The following is a 20,790-nucleotide window of genomic DNA, read 5'->3' as shown; positions in this document are numbered from 1 at the left end:
ATCTATCTGGTGGATCTAATAATCTGTATGAACAAAAAAGTACTTTATTGCACTAGTATAGCCACACAGCATTCAGAGACAGACTAAAAAAGTTTTTCTAGGGTAAACTTCACCTCTCACATTTCATGTTAGGGTCACACTGGTACTTATATGTATAAAAAAAAAAAGTAGAGGTTTTCATTATTAATTGTGACTGATCACATCCTGACAGAACATCGTAATACTATCTTAAGAAAAACCCAAACAACAAAACCAAAACCCCAAAAAACTCAAACTCATCCCCATCCCCCCAAATTCTCAACTACATATTTCATACTGCTTGGCCAAAAGGAAGTTCCAGAGCAGACTTCTTCTATTAGAAATACGTTTCACTCCATGTTCCAGTGACTTCTAATAACTGCTGTTCAGTTTCTCTAGACACCAGGGAGACAATACCCTCTCTTTAACAACTTCAGAGGACAAAGAAACAATGAGGCCATACAATTCAGTGGTAAGAGATCACCAAACATCTGAAATGCAAGCGATTTCATTAAGTGCGTAGTGCTTCTTCGTTTGAGTCACAGGACTTTTGTATCTTGCCTAATCCATGCAGTTAAATGGCAACAGTTAACACTAACAGTATCTGATGAATTAAATGAACTTTAGGAGGAAACCATTCAATGGCATTTCACTCCTTTGTGCAAATAACATATTTTGGCAACTAAGGGGTGTGATTTAAAGATTCTGCAAGGAGGAAGAGAAAGAAGTGTGTTTATTTAGTGGTCTCTGCAATTTTGCATGTCGTTTCTTTTTCTGCTGAGGTAGCAAGTGCTTGAATAAGCTTTATAATAAGATGAAAGCTTCAAAAGTTTTTGCCTTCCAATAACAACCACATGTTTCCTTTTGAAAGCCTGGGACACAATAAAATAAAAAGGTCAGCTAATTTTTACTGATGCCTTCAGTTTGTCTTTCTGAAATATTTTAATGTTGCCTGTTTTTTTGAGATACTTTTTGTCAGCCTAGGTTTTAGGAAAGGTACAGTATAATCAACTAACCTTTGTTTATTCAAAGAGCTATCTATATAAGTGCATTTACTGAAGCGCCTAGGACCAATACAGGATGAGTATCCACTGAAGAAAGTCTCCACACTCATAAGACTCGGCAACTGACAGGACACACGGGCATTTCTCCAACCCAGCTTGTTTGAGCTAGTCCCACACCTAGACCTACCTAGGGAACTTGGTCCCACACCTGCTGTCTATCCAAGTGCAACTCTCTCTCCAAAACATCTCTCTCTCAGTGGCTACACCCCTTACGTCTTCTGAACCTTGATACCCCTTGCATCTGAAGCAGCAAATTAGAATCTTATTTCTGACTTTTTTGGGGGAGTATTTATGAATATTTGCTCTAACAGAATGATGTCACTGTGTACTGCTCTACTGGACATTACTATCCAGTCACAACATCTAGCAATTTGTAGAAGCAAACAATTATAGATACACAAAACAAAAATCCAACAATTCACTACAGTTGCATATTATGTTTGACCAACTCTACAGGCAAAGTTTAAGTACTATGTCCAGTTCAAGTACCCCAGTATACAAGAGATGTGGATATACTGCATAGAGTTCAGCAAAGCACCACTGAGATGATTAAGAGACTGGACCATCCTTTCCTATGAGGACAGGCTGAGAGAGCTGGGACTGTTCAGCTTGGAGAAGAGAAGGCTCAGCAGGGATCTTATTAATGTCCATAAATACCTGGAGGGAGGGTGCACAGAGGACGGAGCCAGGCTCTTCTCAGTGCTGCCCAGTGACAGAACCAGAGGCAATGGGTGCAAACTGAAACACAGGAAGCTCCCTCTGAACATCAGGAAACACTTTTTCACTGTGAGGGTGACCAAGCCCTGGCACAGGCTGCCCAGGGAGGTTCTGGAGATATTCAAAAGCTGTCTGGACATGGTACTGGACAACTGCCTTGAGGTGACCCCACTTGAGCAAGGGGTTGGACCAGATGACCTCCAGAAGTCCCTTCTAACCTCAACCAGTCTGTGGTTTTATACAGAAATATAATATACATTTTTAATATATATATAAACCCTAAAACCCTAGTATAAAGTCTGAATATGCACTGCTTTAACACACACTAAACCTATAAGCAAATAGCTAGGTACCAATGCAAACACAAACTCAAAACCAAGGATAAATTCATTCACGTACAGTGAATAATATGACTTATATATAGCGCAGCTACTTTGATGACTATAAGTCAACTACAGAAGAGGACACTTGCTGAGATACTGAGATTTAAAGTAACTAAAGGCACACATGCTTAAAATGGTGGTATTGTATAAGCATGGACCACAGGAGTGCTGGAAAAAAGTCTTCCCTTCACTGGTGAAGTAAGCAAGGAAATCATACTGTGTCACTGATGCTCTGTAGGGGAATTAGGGAAAGCTGCTCTGTAGGGGAAAAAAAGACAGCTGCTCCATTCTAAAATTAAAAATAAGCATGTAGACATTCATTTAGTTGTATTAGCAATGTTAATTCAAAAATGCTGTTTTAAAGAAACTTCAGTACTTGCCAAACTCTGGAAAACAAAGCCATTATGTTAGCATTTGTTCCATCATCAGATGCAGGCATCTCTAAGGCAAGACATCAGTCTGCTTAGCATAGCACAGAACAGTAATGCCACATCAAAAAAAAAATTGACCTGTAGGACAGAAAATAAATACTAATGTTATTCTAAGTAAAAAAAATAATCACATATGTCAATGTTAGTCTGACTCCTCATACAGTGTTTAACAATCGGAAATCTAGAAAGCAGAAACTTTCAGCAATGACTGTGCTCGATATCTCACCAGGATGCCCAATTCAAAGCAGATTCAGAAGAAACTCAATTTTTATTGGCAGTCTTCTGTATGAGAACTGATTAAGCCAAAGTTTCCTAAAAATAGAGCTGTAAGTAATAAATCTACAACTAAATCCATAAGAACTGCATATCCCTATAAACTGCTGGTTTTATGACTAGATAGTAACGTTTAATAGAGCAGCACACAATGACATCATCATGCTAGAGCAAATATTCATGAACATTCAAAAGGAAACACCAAAAAGGGAATAAATTTGAAACAAGATTCTATTTTCTCTCTTTCAAAGAGGAGCTATGTAACGGAAAAAAAAAAAGTTATTTCAGATTTTTAAGATAGAGCTTGTCAAACTAAATTACTTTTTTAAAAAGTTTCCTTTCTTAAATAATCAAGACCGCAAGAGCCTTGATCTCTAGCATTCCACTCACAATACTCCCAACTTTCCTATTAAACACTTCATAGATGATACTAAAGCAAACTTCCAAACAGCATTTCTGAAAGTTTAGCTTGAAATAAGTTTTTCCACAGCTTAGAAAGACAGAATGAAGTCTTTGTCTTCAGAAATAAAAGCTGAGTCAGAGTGGAAAAAACCTACTATTGTTCATATATTCTTTATCTGGAAATGCAATGGTAAATTCAGAATTTAAGTTCCTCACACTTCTTACCTTATCGCTTTTTTTCCCAGATTTCTTCTTTTTAGGATTATCCTTCCAAAGAGATTCTACAGCAATATATCCCTGAAGACTCCAGTCATACAGCTGTGTACCAGCAACCTTTGAAACAGAAGATATTAGGAAGCATGAATTTAATAATCTGGGAAATATTATTTTGCTTCTTTTTTAAGTGGAATAGGTCTCAAAACACAAGATCTTCAACATCTTCCTGTTCAAGCTCAGGGTGTAAAGCATTAATACGCATCTTGGAAGAAAAAAAAAATATATACATAAGGAGTAAGAAAAGCCAACTTGCTCAAAAACTGTTTGAAGACCACCTGAACACATATCTGTATAAAGAGGGGTGGAATGATGCTGCATGGAATTAATTCTGGTTTTCTTAGTATTCGACACTCAGCAGGTTTAACATAAGCAAATTATTTCTTAATTTGACCATTTTAAAGGAAAAAAAAATCCCCTACTTAGTTTGTCACTATTTTGCAGTTTTACATTTTCACTGCTTTGACAGAACAGTAAGAGTACCCCTTTGTTTCTTTTTACTTGCTATTTAGAAGAAAGACCTAATTTCCCAATAGATAGCTGCAATGAATAACCAGTTGTCAACTGTCAACACAGAAGACAGCTAGGAAAGATGGTGTTTGCTCTATTACACCAACAGGTAATGTTATGATAGGAAAAATCCCTAAGTCTAATAAAAGAGTATCTCCTCCTCCTTACACGATATGGAACCGTAATATTCATAGCATCCTTGAGAACTCAAGAGTGTTAGGTTTTTACAGCTCCAGGCTCAGGTCAGTACTGACCGTCACATCACTACCAATTTTCTTACAAATAAAGAATAGCAAAAATGGACAATTTGCCCAACTAGACAGCTATTAAACTAAAAAATTTATGAAATCAAGAAGTAAGAAGGTATCGCCGTATCTCCCACAGCAGGCAAAGCTGGAAAACTAAAACTACGAGACGAGGGCAAGCATAAATGATGTTTCTGAAACAGTTTCTGAATGAATTTAAGTTTCTTCCAGTTTCCAACAATTTGCCGCTCAGAGATTTCCTGAGCTAGAGGTGATTACTACGTGTATAACAATGCCGAAGGAATATCCCTCCTAGGAACTTGCTGCACTTCCCCTTGAACCCCGTGCAGATTTTTAACATCCTGCACCAAGGGGCTCTATTGCTGGGCACACACGGTGCGAAGAACCACTTCCCTTTGTTTGCCTGAACAAAATTAACTATACCAGTTATGGGCCAAGGGATCTGCTTCTGGGCAGACATCATGTGTGGTGGGTTGACCCTGGCTGGGGGCCAGGTGCCCACCAGAGCCGCTCTCTCACTCCCCTCCTTCACTAGACAGGGGAGAAAAAGTACAACGAAATGCTTGTAGGTCGAGATAAGGACAGGGAGAGACCACTCACTAATTGTTGTCACGAGCAAAACAGACCGAACTTAGAGAGGAAATTCATCTAATATATTACTAAGCAAAACAGAGTAGAGGAAGGAGAAATAAAATCAACTCTTAAAACACCTCCCCCCACCCCTCCCATCTTCCCAGGCTCAACTTCACTACCAGCTTCAACCTCCGCCCCCCACCTCAGCGGCACAGAGGGACGGGGAATGGGGGTTACGGTCAGTTCATCACACGTTGTCTCTGCCGCTTCTTCATCCTCAGGGGGAGGACTCCTCTCATCGTTCCCCTGCTCCAGCATGGAGTCCCTCTCACGGGAGACAGTCTTTCATGAACTTCTCCAACGTGAGTCTCTCCCATGGGCTACAGTCCTTCATGAACTGCTCCAGTGCAGTCTCTCCCATGGGGTGCAGACCTTCAGGAGCAAACTGCTCCAGCATGGGTCCCCCACGGGGTCACAAGTCCTGCCAGCAAACCTGCCCTGGCGTGGGCTCCTCTCTCCACGGGTCCACAGGTCCTGCCAGGAGCTTGCTCCAGCGGGGGATTCCCACGGGCCGTAGCCTCCTTCAGGTGCCTCCACCTGCTCCGGCGTGGGGTCCTCCACGGGCTGCAGGTGGAATCTCTACACCCCCTCATCCTTCCTCCATGGGCTGCAGGGGGACAGCCTGCTTCACCATGGTCTTCACCACGGGCTGCAGGGGGATCTTTGCTCTGGCGCCTGGAGCACCTCCTCCCCCTCCATCTGCACTGACCTTGGTGTCTGCAGAGTTTCTTACATCTTCTCACTCCTCTCTCTGGCTGCAAAAGCTCTCTCTGGTTTTTTTCCTTCTTAAGTATGTTATCACAGAGGCGCTGATTGGCTTGGCCTTGGCCAGCGGCGGGTCCATCTTGGAGCCGGCTGGCATTGGCTCTATCAGACACAGGGGAAGCTTCTAGCAGCTTCTCACAGAAGCCACCCCGCTACCAAAACCTTGCCACGCAAACCCAACACATCAAGTTATTTAATAATTAGAACTAAAAGAAAACAAACCCAAATCAGCAACTACATTTCCGAATCAGAACTAAATCCAAAACATAGGCTGTTTTAAATACAAAGAGCTAGCATGTTTGTCACCACATCTGACAATTACAGTTGTACTTCGGTTTTAAACAAGTCTGTATGATGCAGTGAGTTTTCTCTATATTCGAAGGTGATAAAGGTCATCAGAAAAAAGCACACCAACTGTTCCAGGGATGAACATCTTAAATCTCCCAAATCCCTCAATTCAAATGTTACAGGTATAGACAGTTACCTTCTTTTTCAGTATCAGGAGTGTTCATTCTCAAGTACTTCAACAAACTAGTTCTGAAAGTCAGAGGAGCCTATGGCTCATCTGGTAAGATACTGTGATCAGTCATGCAAGCAGTACAAACCTACCCGGACTGAAAAAGAACCACAATAAACAAACAGAGGGCGTTTTGTTTGTGATGTTACTGAGGACACGGCTATCAACATAAACTGAGAAACAACAACAACTATCCGTAAGCCATTTTTTGTTCCTGCTTAAAAATACTCCATTAAAATACTTAAAAACACTCTAAATACCCAACAGTACAAATTCAAAAACATTCTTATTATAGGAGTTACACGATCAAGGGAATTAGGAATTGCACTAACTGATAAACTGCTCATTCATGTTGCTGGAGTAAAGTAGCTACATCACAAGGTACAGCAACCCAGGTAGGTTAGTCCACCACAGTCAACCGATGTTTCAACACTGTACACACCTCCCAAGAGCTGGGACCCACACACACGTTCACAGTTCACATGGGTTGAAAAATAGAGTTCTAGATGGACTGCAAGCTACAAGTTATTTTTATAACCACCCAATGCATCCTCTGATGAACACAGCACTGGAGTCATGTGTTAGGCTTGTGGTTTATACCTTTTTCTCTCATGCAGCAGCTGAAGAGGAAACAGGTGGGTACAGTTGCCACCACTATCCTTGGGATTGGCAGTTCCAACCAGGAAAAGTAAAAGGAACAATAATAATACAAACAGTTTGTTCAATTGTTCAAAGTGTTCATTCCAACATTCATACAAAGAGTTCCTTTCAAAAGAGGGGCAAGTTTTTCCATTCGTTCATCTGGAATTCTTAATTCCTGGAAGATAACAATTTCCAGCTTGTTTGTGTTAAATTACAACATGCTAAAATACCATCTCTGTTCAATGCAACACTAACTAAGTTTGTACACTAAAATTTGAACAATCAAGTTCAAAAGTCAGATCGAGTGGTTCTCAACAGGGACTCTGAAATAGTCTGAAAGTGACCTTGGGCCACAAACACCCATACTAGGCACTACTGGGACAGCATCAGCAGCCTCCAAGGCCTGATGCACATGTAAACAAGCTCCCATATTTTAATTCCACACAGGACCAGAAGCATACAATATTGACTATGCCATATGTTATAGGTCAAGATTATCGAGCAGAATTATGGTTAGCAATTTTTTTACCTACATCGCATGCTGAGAAACTTAACTGCTGGCTTTTCTACATTTATATTGTTAACAAAAGTAGCAACAGCGCAATTTCACAAGCATTTCATTCTACAGCAAACATGGATCAAGTGACTCAAACTCCTTCTTTTCAACCCACAGTTCCTGTAATCATGTCATGCTTTCACTTGCGCCAGTACAACTGTTTATGCCTTATGGACTGAACTGGGCAAGGGAGGAGGTATAGCTTCAAAAGACATAGAAATAACTTAGTTTGTTGTCAAAGAAATGAACTTACATATTAGGAAGCTTTTTTTCTTTCAAGAAGGTGGTAAGCATAACACACTTCAGGAAATTTGAAAAGTTCCAATAACAAGGAACAAAAATTAATTCTAATGATAAGGAGACTGATTTAAATAACTTCATAATGGAAAGTTTTTTCTGGATGGAAGATAAGTCACAGTAAATACAAAATATTTTAAATATATTATGACTAGCCGGAAAGCAGTACAGTTCCAAAACACTAGTTAAAGTTCCACCAGAACAAAATAAATTTTAGTATTAAATTCAGTTCCCTCACCACATACACAGTCTGACCATTTGTTCAAAATTATACCAATTAAAGTAATGCTAGCAGTGAGGAAATAAATCCCTTACAAATTTTGTGATTTATTAGAACGATGACAAAAGCAGGAAAAAAATAATTAGTTTGTGCATTTCTTTCATCTCCAGTTAGAGGAAGTGTCTGAAAGTGTCTACCTATTACCAATGATGAACTCTATTGCTATAACTTCACTCAGCAACTCATAAATTTTAATTAAAGAAAAAAGTTTTCTTCCAGACAGATGCATCAAGTGTTGCACCTCAACTGCATATATATTTTGCTGTGTTTATTTCCAACTGTCAAATGGAGATGGATTGAAAGCAGCCCTGAGGAGAAGGACTTGGGGGTGTTGGTGGACAAGAAGCTCAACATGAGCCGGCAGTGTGCGCTTGCAGCCCAGAAAGCCAACCATGTCCTGGGCTGCATCAAAAGAGGCCTGACCAGCAGGTCGAGGGAGGTGATCCTGCCCCTCTACTCCGCTGTTGTGAGACCCCACCTGGAGTCCAGCTCTGGGGGCCCCAGTACAAGAAAGACATGGACCTGTTGGAGCGAATCCAGAGGAGGGTCATGAAGCTGATCAGAGGGCTGAAGCATCTCTCCTGTGAGGACAGGCTGAGAGAGTTGGGATTGTTCATTCTGGAGAAGAGAAGGCTCCAGGAAGACCTGAGAGAAGCCTGCCAGTACCTGAAGAGGGCCTACAGGAAAGATGGAAAAGGACTGTAGTGATAGGACAAGGGGTAATATGGCTTTAAACTGACAGAGGGTAGATTTAGATTAGATGTAAGGAAGAAACTGTTTGCTGTGAGGGTGGTGAGGCACTGGAACAGGTTGCCCAGAGAAGCTGTGGATGCCCCCTCCCTGGCAGTGTTCAAGGCCAGGTTGGATGGGGCTTTGGGCAACCTGGTTTAGTGGAGCGTGTCCCTGCCCATGATGGGGGATTGGAATTAGATGATCTTTAAGGTCCTTTCCAACCCAAACCATTATCTCTTTTATTTAATGGAAAATCTTTAACAAAAGTGGGAAGGGGAAAAAAATAAACAATCAGAAAAACAAACCGCAAACACCACCCAAAACTTTTTTAGTCCTTTAAAGTATGGTCAAATCTGAAAGTTCACCAAATGAAGGGAACTATACCACTGTAAATGAAAAAGCAGTGATGAAGTACTCAAATATGGAAGAAAAATAAAAACAACATAATATAAAGCATAAATAAAAATTTAAAATTTATGTTCCAGAATATTTCCTATACAGTTCTATTAACTTAACAAATGAGCTTTGTACTGCCAGCATCCCTGTCTAGGCTTACAGAAATTTTTTTAAAGGCCTATGCAACATTTCAAAATAATTACTAGAAAGGGAATTGCTTCCAATTTCAGATTAAAGCATAAAAATTATGGATAGTAAGATCTGATATGCTTAAAACTTTGCTTTTTCTAAAAAAGCGCAAGAGAGATTAGAGGAACCAAAGCAGTATCCAGGATATCACTCTCTCCACAGAATTTTCCAAACTCATACGTCTAGTGTCCTGACCAAGTCAACAAAGCTAAACCTATTCCAATCAAGTTTCAGGCTCATGGCCTCATATCAGATTTTTCGTTACAGTCAAACTAAGAACTGTGAATTAATCAAAGGGCAATCGTGCACTTCAAAGTTTTTGTAAAATAAACAAGGTATTGTGAAGCTGTTAGTAGCAAATCCATAGTTAAGACTGAACTGAGCTTCTTTAAAAACAATAACATCAGTTTGAACACCATTCAATCACTTCCCACTTCACTGTTCAGAAGGCAACTAGAATTTCAATACACAGTTTCCAACAGAAATGTCTACGCTTCTTAAATTTTGATTTTTTTTTTCCTGCCACTTGCATAATTTTCACTCCCTGAGAATAAGTCAACAGAACTATCTGTATTTAGAGCATCTGAATTCTGGAAGCAGTAAAAAAAAGATTCCATCAAAGATTGGGTTATCACCATGCTGGCAGAGTTCACACACAGTGTTTTTGACTCTCCTTAAGTCAATGACCTTTCAGTTTTCAAAGAACATCATATGTTGTTGAGAATACCGTATTTTCATCCTGACATCTCAGTGTCATTCACCAATAACTAGATAACAAATTTACCAAAGCTTGAAATATAAATAATTTCTGACACACTGAAATACGTGCAAGTGGTTAAAAGCTGGATTTGAAAAAAAAAAAAGAATGTGGCGGACAACTGAGGCATCTGCCAGTACAATTAAGTGTGGACACCAAGGCATATGAACGAACATCAGTAGGGGCCGTAAGCAACTGTCTGGTCTCTTCAGTTCTTTCTTTCACAGGAAATCCACTTAAGCAACTCTAAGTTAACTTAAACATGTTTCTTATGTCTGAAACAACAAATGCATAAACAGGAAAGGCATCCAATAAGCAGCAGAATTCATACTGTGCATGCTATCTTTCTTAAAACTCTATCCAACAAGAAGGGGAAAACTTCAATAACAACTTTTATCTCAAAATGTTGTTCCTATGATTTCTCTACAGAATCTGCCTTCCCCCCCGCCCTTTCCTTCAAATCCTGTTTTCATTTGCTCTCAAGATATTTCAGACTTCTTTAGTATTTTCATGAAAACTGCACTTACTAAGCATATTTACGTTAATTTATAATTACTTGAGGTTAGAGATTCAGAAAGGAAATTATGTTCCTCAAACTGAAGACACTACTGCAGATGTTAGGAAACAAAAAAAGTCACCAAAAGAAACAACATGTTACCGCCTTTCAGCCTAGACTGCATGTTCTTTGAAAAAATAACTATCTTTTTAAGTGCCATGCACACTGACATGGCTTTTAAAAATGGATTACCAGTTAATTTGAAGGTAGGAGGCAATAATCAAAGCAAAAGACACTTCTCCAAAGAAAGATATCATCACTGACCTTTGCAATAGAAGCCGCTTGCTGAGGGTAATACATGGAGGCACCAATACCCATGAGACCTGCGGGATACACTAACTTCTTTATTTTTGAGCCTGTTTCATAACAAGAAAAAACAAAAGAACCCAAAACATTGTTAGAGCATGTGTTAACCAAAACAGCTGGCTCTATCCTTTTATTTATAATCAAAACAATTTTGTTAAATACAGTTTAGCATATTTTTTGTTCAATCCTACTGGTTTAAGAAATGATTACTCTGATCAGTATTCTTTTAACCTTTTTAAGAGAATATATTTATTAACATCTTTCCATAGTGAAAATTATCTTAAAATTATATTTACTGTAGTAATAGATAATTTATTTCAGTACTGAATAATGAAGTAAAAACCACAGCTAAGAGATATTTAAGAGAATTATACCAACTGACACTCTTTTCTAAACTAAAAGGAAAAACTCAGGCAAAGAAAGGTTAGGATAGCATTATTCTGATACATCAAGCAGAACAAAAGACATTCTAATACAAACTTCGTAAGTTACCTTGACTCACAAATATTGTTTCTTCTGCAACTTCTCTTATGAATAATTTTTCTCGATTCAGTACAGCAATTTGCAAAGCATTTGAAAGTACTTGTAAACTAAAGTACTTACGATTATGCTATACACCTATTGCTTAGTCCCCAACTAAATTTTGAACATTTTAATAAATTTGAACTCTCAATTCAATTATACAAGTCTAAAATAATTTAACTGCCTGAAAAGTTCATTCTCTTATCACAGCTGGCCACGGGTTGTGCATCCTGGCTGGCCAGTGACAATATGCATCACTGAATCAGTTACAGGGCTTGCTGCAGCTTATCCACTCAGAGAGGAACATAGAAGGGAGCAGGCAAAGGAGAAAAGCAAGCAGTACAGGAGACAACAGGTCACAGGACAGACGTACAGGAGTCACAACACAGTAGTTGTGTTTCTCACAGAACAGCCTGTTCTATATGTGAAGCCACACATCCTTCTAATAAAGGAATAATGAATTTTGAAGAGGAAATGCAAATTAGAAATGTTTACTTTTTCCACTAATGTATGCTCATGATGAGATGAGAAATTTAGCAGTAAACAAAAGACATTCATAAAGGGATGTTGCTAGTCTTGTGAAGGGGGAACTTGGTACCAATTAGCTGTAACAAAGTACAGAAAAGGCAAGCTTCATTGCATCTTTATAGTCAGAAAAATTAATTTCTGGGAATGGTGAAATCTTCCTTAGTGATAGCTTATCAGTGTCCCTACAATATCACTTTAGAAATAAATGTAATAGTTGAAGATATTAATGCCTTGCAACAGGCTGCTACCTGCTGGAGATACCCATGAGAGGGAAGTTCAGGAATACTCCTGTATCCATTCCAGTACCACTCAACAAGGTTAGAACAAATTATCTACAACGGGATTTTAAACCAAGCTGGATGATTGCACAATATTCACATGATTAAACTCTGAATACCATAGTTTCTACTTAGTGGGCAACTGTATCTTCAAGTATTATGGTTAGACCTGGAAGACTTTATCTGTACCTTCCAAGAAGGGAATTTTTACAGTGCGAGGAAGGAAGGGATAAAAAAGAGGAAATTAATTCAATGCTACTTTCTGTAGCATGAAAATTAAGAGGCATTTCCTTCTACAGTTTGAATACTTTCTGGAAATAACAGTCAGTATTGTAAACTATAACGAGACAAAAAGTTTTAAAATTATGGCTCCCATCCTAAAAGATTCACAAATCAGACATTTGTATTATGAGGGATTTTTAATTTTATTAAACTTAAGACCCTCTAATCTTTCAGATCAAGCCTCAAGACTGCACTTCCCCCCCCAATTTTGCTACAGTTGTAAAGGCTGGAAACTGATCTCATTTATAATCACGTAACTCAAGAAGCAGGAATTTGAAGAGAAAGAACTTCAAATGGATGAAGTTGGAGACCTTGATTTTCTTCTTTTTTTTTTTTTTTAAAAAGTACTGCTTTCATCATCTTCATTGGAAAATTAAATATTTTTGAGAAGTGCATATATAAGTGCATATATTCACAGAATGCTTTCCATTTCTACATAGCCAAGCACACACTTCCAGTTTGTTCAACATATACAGGCCCCACAAAGGTGTATTTTTGTCCAAAGGAAATCCTCACTAGTATTTAAATTCTAGACCTGTTCTGTTACCTACAAGTTTTCTTTTTGTGTTACTTCGTTTCAATGTATTAGGAATATCTCAATACAAACACAAAATACTTTTTCACAATTAGCATTTCTTAAAATAACATTTATTTCTATGAAAGCATAAACATATTCATTTCTTTAACCAGTGTGATGAAATTAACTGTATCACATTTCTATAGCACAAAACGTGCATGTATTTATAGTACACCCAGAGTTCACAAGTACTTTTGCCGAATATCACAACCTGCAGCAGCTCTGTGCCTGGACGCACAATACTTCGAAGGAACTTGAACATACAACTGATTGTACATGGAATCATAGCTCAGGATCTTCTGGATTTTACCATAACTTATTCCTCTCTAGTTTTCTACAGTGACACATGTGATCAAGAATTAAAAAGATTTTTAGGCTAAAAAAAGCCCCTTTCCTACTTTTGCTATAATAAGCTAGAACTGGAAAAGATCAAAGACTAGATTCCAGTAACAAATACAGCATTCATAAACAATAATTGATGGTTATTACACACCTTTTACATGGAATTTCTTTATAATTGGAGGAACACTGTAGAAACATGCTTGTACAGTTAAGTCAGATCTCATGCGTCACAATTAAAAATTAGTATCCAAAAAACCCCACACAAATTACTTATCCCAAACGATAACATAAGCAGTTCAAAAGGTTCCCACTTACCTCTAGCAAGAAACAATCCAACAATTCCAGCAAAACCTATCACACCAAGCCTTGGATAAAATCCAGCAGGGGGGTTTTGGAGAAATCCACAGCCCTCTGAAGAGAAATCAGAACAAAGTGCTTTAATGTTATGTGAAAGTGGTTTTGTGATAAGGAATCATCAATACATGCTGGCAATTGTTACAAAACATAAAGAGTTATCAAAACACATTTAACTATCATGCACATTTTAGATCTGCTGGCATAAAATTCAAAGCCTTTGAGATCTTCTCTAGTGACACATGAATGAAACTGAACATCGTATTGTATTTACCAATTTTCATAGAAGCTTTTGCCTTTGCTCCTGGGCCATCTGTTTTGGTTTGCTCTTTTGCATCTCAATTATATCTTTTTCAAATTAGTCATAAAAACCTTTGCAAAATGGATTCTTACATTTACATGTTAACAAGAATTAGTTTCAGTAAAACACTGTACAAAAAACAAATCACAGAACAAAGGAAAGACACAGCATAAACAAAGCTCGCTCCAAGATGGGAGTCCAATGGGGGAATGGAAAACTATGAAAAATCTTCCATACAAAGGAGTTCAAAAGACTGAGACTGTTAAGGAAAAGACACACAGTATCTGAAACGAGCTCTAGATAGCATCCATGCTCAGTCCTGATGAGCCTAAGTATAAAAGGATGCTTCCAAAACCAAAATAAATACAAATCATTTCAGATTTATTCAGAATTCTTAGGAGATCCAAGGAAGTAAACCAAAATGAAAAGGTTAAACATTGCAAACAAAAGCCCTAACACTTGTGACAAGTAATAAACATTGCAGGAAGTTTCAGTTCCTAGGCTGGGTCAAGCAAATACTACCGACTTGGAATAAACTGTGAGGTGTTTTTTCCTTCTTTTCCTGCATAACTGTCATTTTTAGTGACACTGGCTGACATTGATGCAGGTCTTGGATTTTAACTGTTTAGAAATGTAGTGTCATAATGACCTACAAAGGAAATTTAAACAGATATACAGTGCAAATAAACTAGTCTTAAATGCATTAGAAATTATATATATAATACTTAGCAGAATTCCCTTTTAACACAAGATATTGTATGGTCCTGTATTTTAAATTGCTCATTAAGAAAACTAAACTGATTTACCTCTACCATGCTCAACAGCTTTTTCTAATTTGGGCATAGCTTTGGCATAAAGATCCTAAAAAAAAAAAAAAAAAAAGAAAACAACAGTAAATAGATACCAAGTAAGTAAAATATAAACTACAGATTGTGACTGACCTGACAAAGAAAAGAAAAGAAAAAAAAAAGTGTTGAGTCCCTAGAACAACTTTTTATTCCCACTTCCACCCTTCAGTTAAAGGGCTATGCTTGCTCAGCATTACGTCTGGCATAACATACAGCTTTTTCTCCAAGTAGTTTTTGGACACAGATGAAATAGAATACCTCACAACACAGAAGTTGACTTCAATACTCCATTGAGTTCCTGATAAAGTAGCTGAAACTTGGGATTATCTCAGGTTTCTCAGTGTTATGTAGGTATTGCAAAAATACTTGAGTAGATGCAAAGGAAGGGAGAAGTTTATTAATGTTGTACTCCCTAGCACTTCAAAGGGGTACATGACTCATTCTGTGATGTGACAAATTCCACTTTACAAGAGATATCTTAGACTAACAAAACTGTAATTTTGAGGCCACTTGGAAAATGAGATGCCCATACAATGTCCAAAGTAAATCAACAAAGAGCACTGCATCAACCCCACAAACTAGTCCTAGACTTTTTTCTCAGACTGAAAATACACAAGAAGTAAAAGAATTCACATTGCATTTTATCAAACTAAAACAACAACAAAAAATCCCAATAAAAGCAACCCTGCTAATTGTTATTATGCTAATAATCCTTTGGAGACACAGTGCAAGACTGTCTATCAATTAGGGAATAAATTCATAAACATGTATGGCCAAAGCTAAAGCAGAGAATGGGCTCACAATTCCACTTGAGCTGTAGCTGTGCAGAAGTGAAATAATTTGTTTAGGATACTGCATGGGAGATAATATCTTTAGGACTTTCATTTCCTCACTGGCAAGAGTGACTTAAAAAACTTGTCACAAAAAAAACCCCAAAGGGTTAGCATGTGACACAGAACATAACTCTAAATGGGTGTTGGTCTTATTAAAAGGCAATGAAAAAAAGGACATACTCTAAAGATCCCAGAGACCAAGTAAGTCTGATCTTCTGTCATAGCTCACACTTAACTGGCTCATTTCTACATCTGTGTTTTGAACTGACTTTCCACTACGGTTAAGCAAGCAGTTTTGAAAAAGTAAAACAGATATATGAACATAACCAATTTTATTTTCATTATCCTGGGTTATGTTTTTAATTTGAAAGACAACCAAGAGACACCTAAAATGTTCTTTTCTTTAACGTAGCGGGGGGTGGGGGTGGTGTAAAACCAAAACTATCTCTGACTACAGTTAAGCAAGCAAGATGACCCCAAACCCATAAAGTTTACATGCCCACTTCACACAATGAGTCAGTAAACCACTGCCAGGAAATGGCTTGTTGTGTGAGCAGACGAGCACATCTTATGTAAATGATCACCACGTAGACAAAAAATGAAGCGAATAGGAAGACAACAGGCCAGTGAGACATAAAGCACTGTTCAAGGCTTACCTGCAGTCAGTCCAACTGGGCAACTAACCTCGCCTCAAATTTCATTCTTGGTTATGGTTACGGCAGGCAACTAAACAGAACCCACGTGTGCAGGAGGTCAGAGCTCTAACTATACTGTGGAAAATCCCCCCTTCTCCTTCAAAACTGAAGTCAGTACTCCTGCTCATGGCACTTCAGAAACACATCACTAGACTGAGTAACCTTGAGTATTTCTGCAAAAATGTTTCAGTACCATTAAAGGTTAGTACCACAACACAGAAGGAAACCCGGATCTGAACATCTTGGCTTTCTATAGAGAACTGGAGGAACAGCTTGCAGCTTAAGAAAAGGACTGACAACAGCCAGAGCACGTGCAGAGAATCACCTAAAGTTGACAAAAGACAACCAGATGACAAGGATGCTCTTGCTTCTAAAGTAAGCCTCAACATTTGCTGGGCCAAGAAAGAGCAAGAAAGCCATCACGTGACTCTGCAATCCAGTATCAATAATTTAGGCCTTGACTATAAAGATCTTGGTTTTCCTCTATACTCCAAAGACTATTTTTGTATGTAATGACCCTTTAGTATATATTTTATTAGGTAGCACGTTTATGAGAAACTTTTGGGGTAAGGTCTGGGGGCTAGGTTTGCCACTACTACTGGCCTGGGATTTTCTCTCTTCCAGAGAGCCACATTCCTTCCCTCAACATTCCAGTTCAACAAATACCAATTTGTTTTCATAGAATCATAGAATGGTTTGGGTTGGAAGGGACCTTAAAGATCATCTAGTTCCAACCCCCCTGCTACGGGCAGGGACACCCTCCACTAGAGGGGTTTTCTGCAAAGCTGCATTGTGTCACAGCTGCAGTAAGGACAACTCTGTATCACCGCCCCAAAACACATTGCTTGATATTTTATGGCATTCTCCTTGAGCCTGGAGAATGAAAATTTAATCACTCTCCTGTCTTCCTTCCAGATATCCCTAGATATATTTAAGCTTAAAGTTTCTTTCAGATAGCAATTCTATGCTTTAGTAAATTTTCTTTTAATTCTTTCAGAGGGATAAAAAATGTGAAAAAGCAGGGGTTTAATTCTTTACAGCTCTTACCTTTTACTTTGCTGCTATCTATTAATTCTGTGTCTAAAAAACCTCACAGTTCAACCCTTACCACTGCCCCATTACCAGATGTGATATAAACCCCTTATACCTGACACCAGGCTGTGTATGGCTCCATAACACGCCGTAAACGCGAAACCCCCTCTTCCAATTGGGTTTGTGGATTCTCCACATATTTAGTCTCACGAGCTGGAGAGGTGTAGAGTGACAGCTGTGAATATTAGCAAACAAGAGGTTAAAAACAAAGGTGTAATTGTGTAAGTAGGTCTTCAGGGCATGAACAGCCTCACCAGAGAACACCTAACACAGTGCTTACAACATAAATAATGTATAATAAAAATTCAGGCACAGCTGTGAGATGACCATTATGAGCAAAGTTTAAATTATATATTACAATGAACATGACTTCTAATTGCTATGCAATTCATCCACAGCTGCTATATGATCCAAGTCACAGGTTATAAATTAATATTAAACCAGTTTAATGAGAACACAAAACATAATTCTGAAAAATGTTTCTGGTCTTAATCAGCACTTCTGGTTTCCAGTTAACATACTAAATGTACTAGAACTCTGAAATCACAATCGATCATTTTCTATATTTGCACAAGCCATCATTAAAGAGTAAGTAGTTTCTAACAAAGGTAACATCCGATACAAATTTGTCTGTTTGTTACCGAGCAGGAAAATGGTATGACATCCCAGTGCTGCCATCATTACCCACATAAGCAACTGACAGCGTTAATAGCACCATGAGGCTGAGCAAATAAGAACTGTAACATCCACCTGAAAAGCAATGGGCATCTTCACATAATGAATACTAAACCACTGTATTTAGGTTTTAGCATCACTATGTTTTTATTACAATTACCTAAACATATTTAAAACTGTATTACATTAAAAAAAAAGACTGATGTCCATACTGTTGAAGAACAGCGAAGTTTAAATCCAAACAAAAGGTGTTAAAATTCCTAGCAGTTTATACACTATAGTGACGTTTAGTACAAAAAGCTTGTATTTTATACCACATTTCTACTATATTTGGTAGTTCATTATAAACTGATGTTTCCACATATTGTTGCACCAAAGTGTAGCTAGCCCTCTTTTCAAGATAAGCTGGAAAAGAACTGTATCTCTATCATAGTAAAAAAGCTGCTAACCATAACAAAATATATAATGACACAGAATTTGTCAAATAATTCGATAACTCGTGCAGCCGGGTGTCCCATAATACTTTGAAAGACAAGCACTTTAAGTCTCATTTCCCTAGGAAATCCGTTCATCTCTGGCAATCATAGTCACAATCAGTTTAACTTTGATCCTGTTAGACAACCTAACAGCCATGTCTGGCACAGGGACAGAAATCTCGGAGATAAGGAAATTCCCATATATTTTATGAAACTAGACAGCTGACAGAGCGGAGATCCAAACTAACATACTCTGTGAATGGTAAGAAAGGCAGCCAAAACTCCACGGCTTGCACATTCTGCTTTGCTGAAGCTGATGGGCAAGCCAATTATTCAGCACACAAGTAACTTCAAACTGCTGCCTCATTACTGACTCACGCCAGCGGCGGTGTAGGGCACGCGACGGCCCAAGCTAAGGTTCCTTCACTGGGGTGAAGCCAGGGGACTGCCTCAGCTATGGACCCTCTCACGAGGTTCTGCCCATGCAGACACATCCAAAGACACCTAAGTATACACAAAAATAAGATTAATTTAGTTTCACTGCCCATGTAACACCACTTTAGCTTGGGTTGAAGTACTTAAAATGTTTAAACATCTACAAATTCTCATGGATATAAAGCTGCATTTGGTTATGAACTATTTTTTTTTTTATTTTAATGTTAGAAACTGTTAAAAGCCTACCCTTAGTAGCCTGGTGAGTCTACAGTTCAACATGGTGCTTTAAAGCTCTACTTGTGATATAACCAAGATGCTTGTAATGTCTTAGAGAAACAGTAAAGTAACAGGTTTTCATTATCCCTACTTATTGTTTTTGTTGTTGTTTAGGTCTGAATGCTGTAAAGAAAGGAAAACTGATAAAATTCTGTAGGCTACTATGTCTGATTCAAAGCATTTCAGACAAGAATTTTGCCTGTAAAAAATGAGAATGTTTTTAGAAAGAAAAGCTTTTTATTTTCTGTTTTACTGGAGAACATAAATGAAATTTTATTAGAATTTGTCAACAGTACTTGTAATAAAAAAATACATGGTGTTACCTGGATAAAAAGCAAAGAAAATATTCCTGGGGATTTGAAACATGACCAGAAGAAAATCTACAAACGTGAAAAGGTAATTTCTGAATTAAGAACAGAAGGGTTTAATGTAGGAAAAAAGATCTTGCACAGAAGCAAGCCTGACACTGTCAAGCAGAGGGCATCAAATGCAGCCCTCGGGTAAAGGAAGCAAAACTACATCGACATCTCTATTAATGAAAATAGAAAGCCAGTTTAAAGGCAAGAATGCAAAGGGAGAAGAGATGTACCTAAACGCTTTCATGCATCAAAATATAACGTCTTTCAGAATTCTGTGGATATTTCCGTATAGATAGAAGAGCACTAGGGCTCTAACCATACTTACCTCCTCAATTTTCAGCAACTCCTTTTTGGAAGCCTCCTTCTCTGAAGAGGAAGCATAAACCTGGATAGAGAGCAAGCTCAGGCTAACAGGGGTGGCCCCCAGCCGAATTACCTAGAAACATTATAGGAAGAGTTGTACATCATTAAGTTGAAAGAAAATGGCAACATGTTTGAATACATCCATGCAGACAATGTTTATGTCCCCGTATATGTTAATAAGTGATATTATAAGATGCTTAGAAGGTAGGAGAAAGGGGAGTCAGTGGTACACAATCTAATGCTCTCAGGCACTCAAATGATAACACCTAAATTATTCAGGTGGTATCTAGAAAAGCCTAAGGCTAAAGGAGACAGCGGATATAAATGCTAATCTCATCAGTTTTCACCTCACAAAAAATCTTCTGTTTTCTTTCACTTGAAACATATTTTTGTCAACTCAGTACAGATATTAACAGTATTATATTCATATTTTACACAACTTTGTGAATGTCTGTAACACCTCCATTTTTCCATAGTTAGTACCAAAAAGTTAATTTTATTTCTAGTTATCATCTGCATCTAGATTTAGGAAAAACAAACAAACAAAAAAGAGACTGTCATGGTTTACAGTTGAAAGTATCAGAACATAAT

General features: G+C 38.1%; 1 protein-coding gene across 2 annotated transcripts in view; it reads right to left on the bottom strand.

The window, feature by feature from the left end:
* The window catches only part of APOO (apolipoprotein O), a 36,833-nt gene that overhangs the window by 11,518 nt on the left and 4,525 nt on the right, over positions 1–20,790 (bottom strand). For both annotated transcript variants that reach the window (XM_054829823.1, XM_054829733.1), the window contains exons 2-7: positions 20,162–20,272; positions 17,671–17,790; positions 14,954–15,008; positions 13,808–13,903; positions 10,922–11,013; positions 3,514–3,621 (exon numbers count right to left, since the gene is read on the bottom strand). In XM_054829823.1, the coding sequence (XP_054685798.1) occupies positions 3,514–3,621; positions 10,922–11,013; positions 13,808–13,903; positions 14,954–15,008; positions 17,671–17,790; positions 20,162–20,272 (582 nt within the window). The remainder of the gene's footprint in view (positions 1–3,513; positions 3,622–10,921; positions 11,014–13,807; positions 13,904–14,953; positions 15,009–17,670; positions 17,791–20,161; positions 20,273–20,790) is intronic.

The sequence above is a fragment of the Grus americana genome, chromosome 1, assembly GCF_028858705.1.
Source record: "Grus americana isolate bGruAme1 chromosome 1, bGruAme1.mat, whole genome shotgun sequence".
NCBI lineage: Eukaryota > Metazoa > Chordata > Aves > Gruiformes > Gruidae > Grus > Grus americana.
Note: the sequence above shows the minus strand (reverse complement) of the source record. Positions and strands in the feature narration are given on the sequence as shown.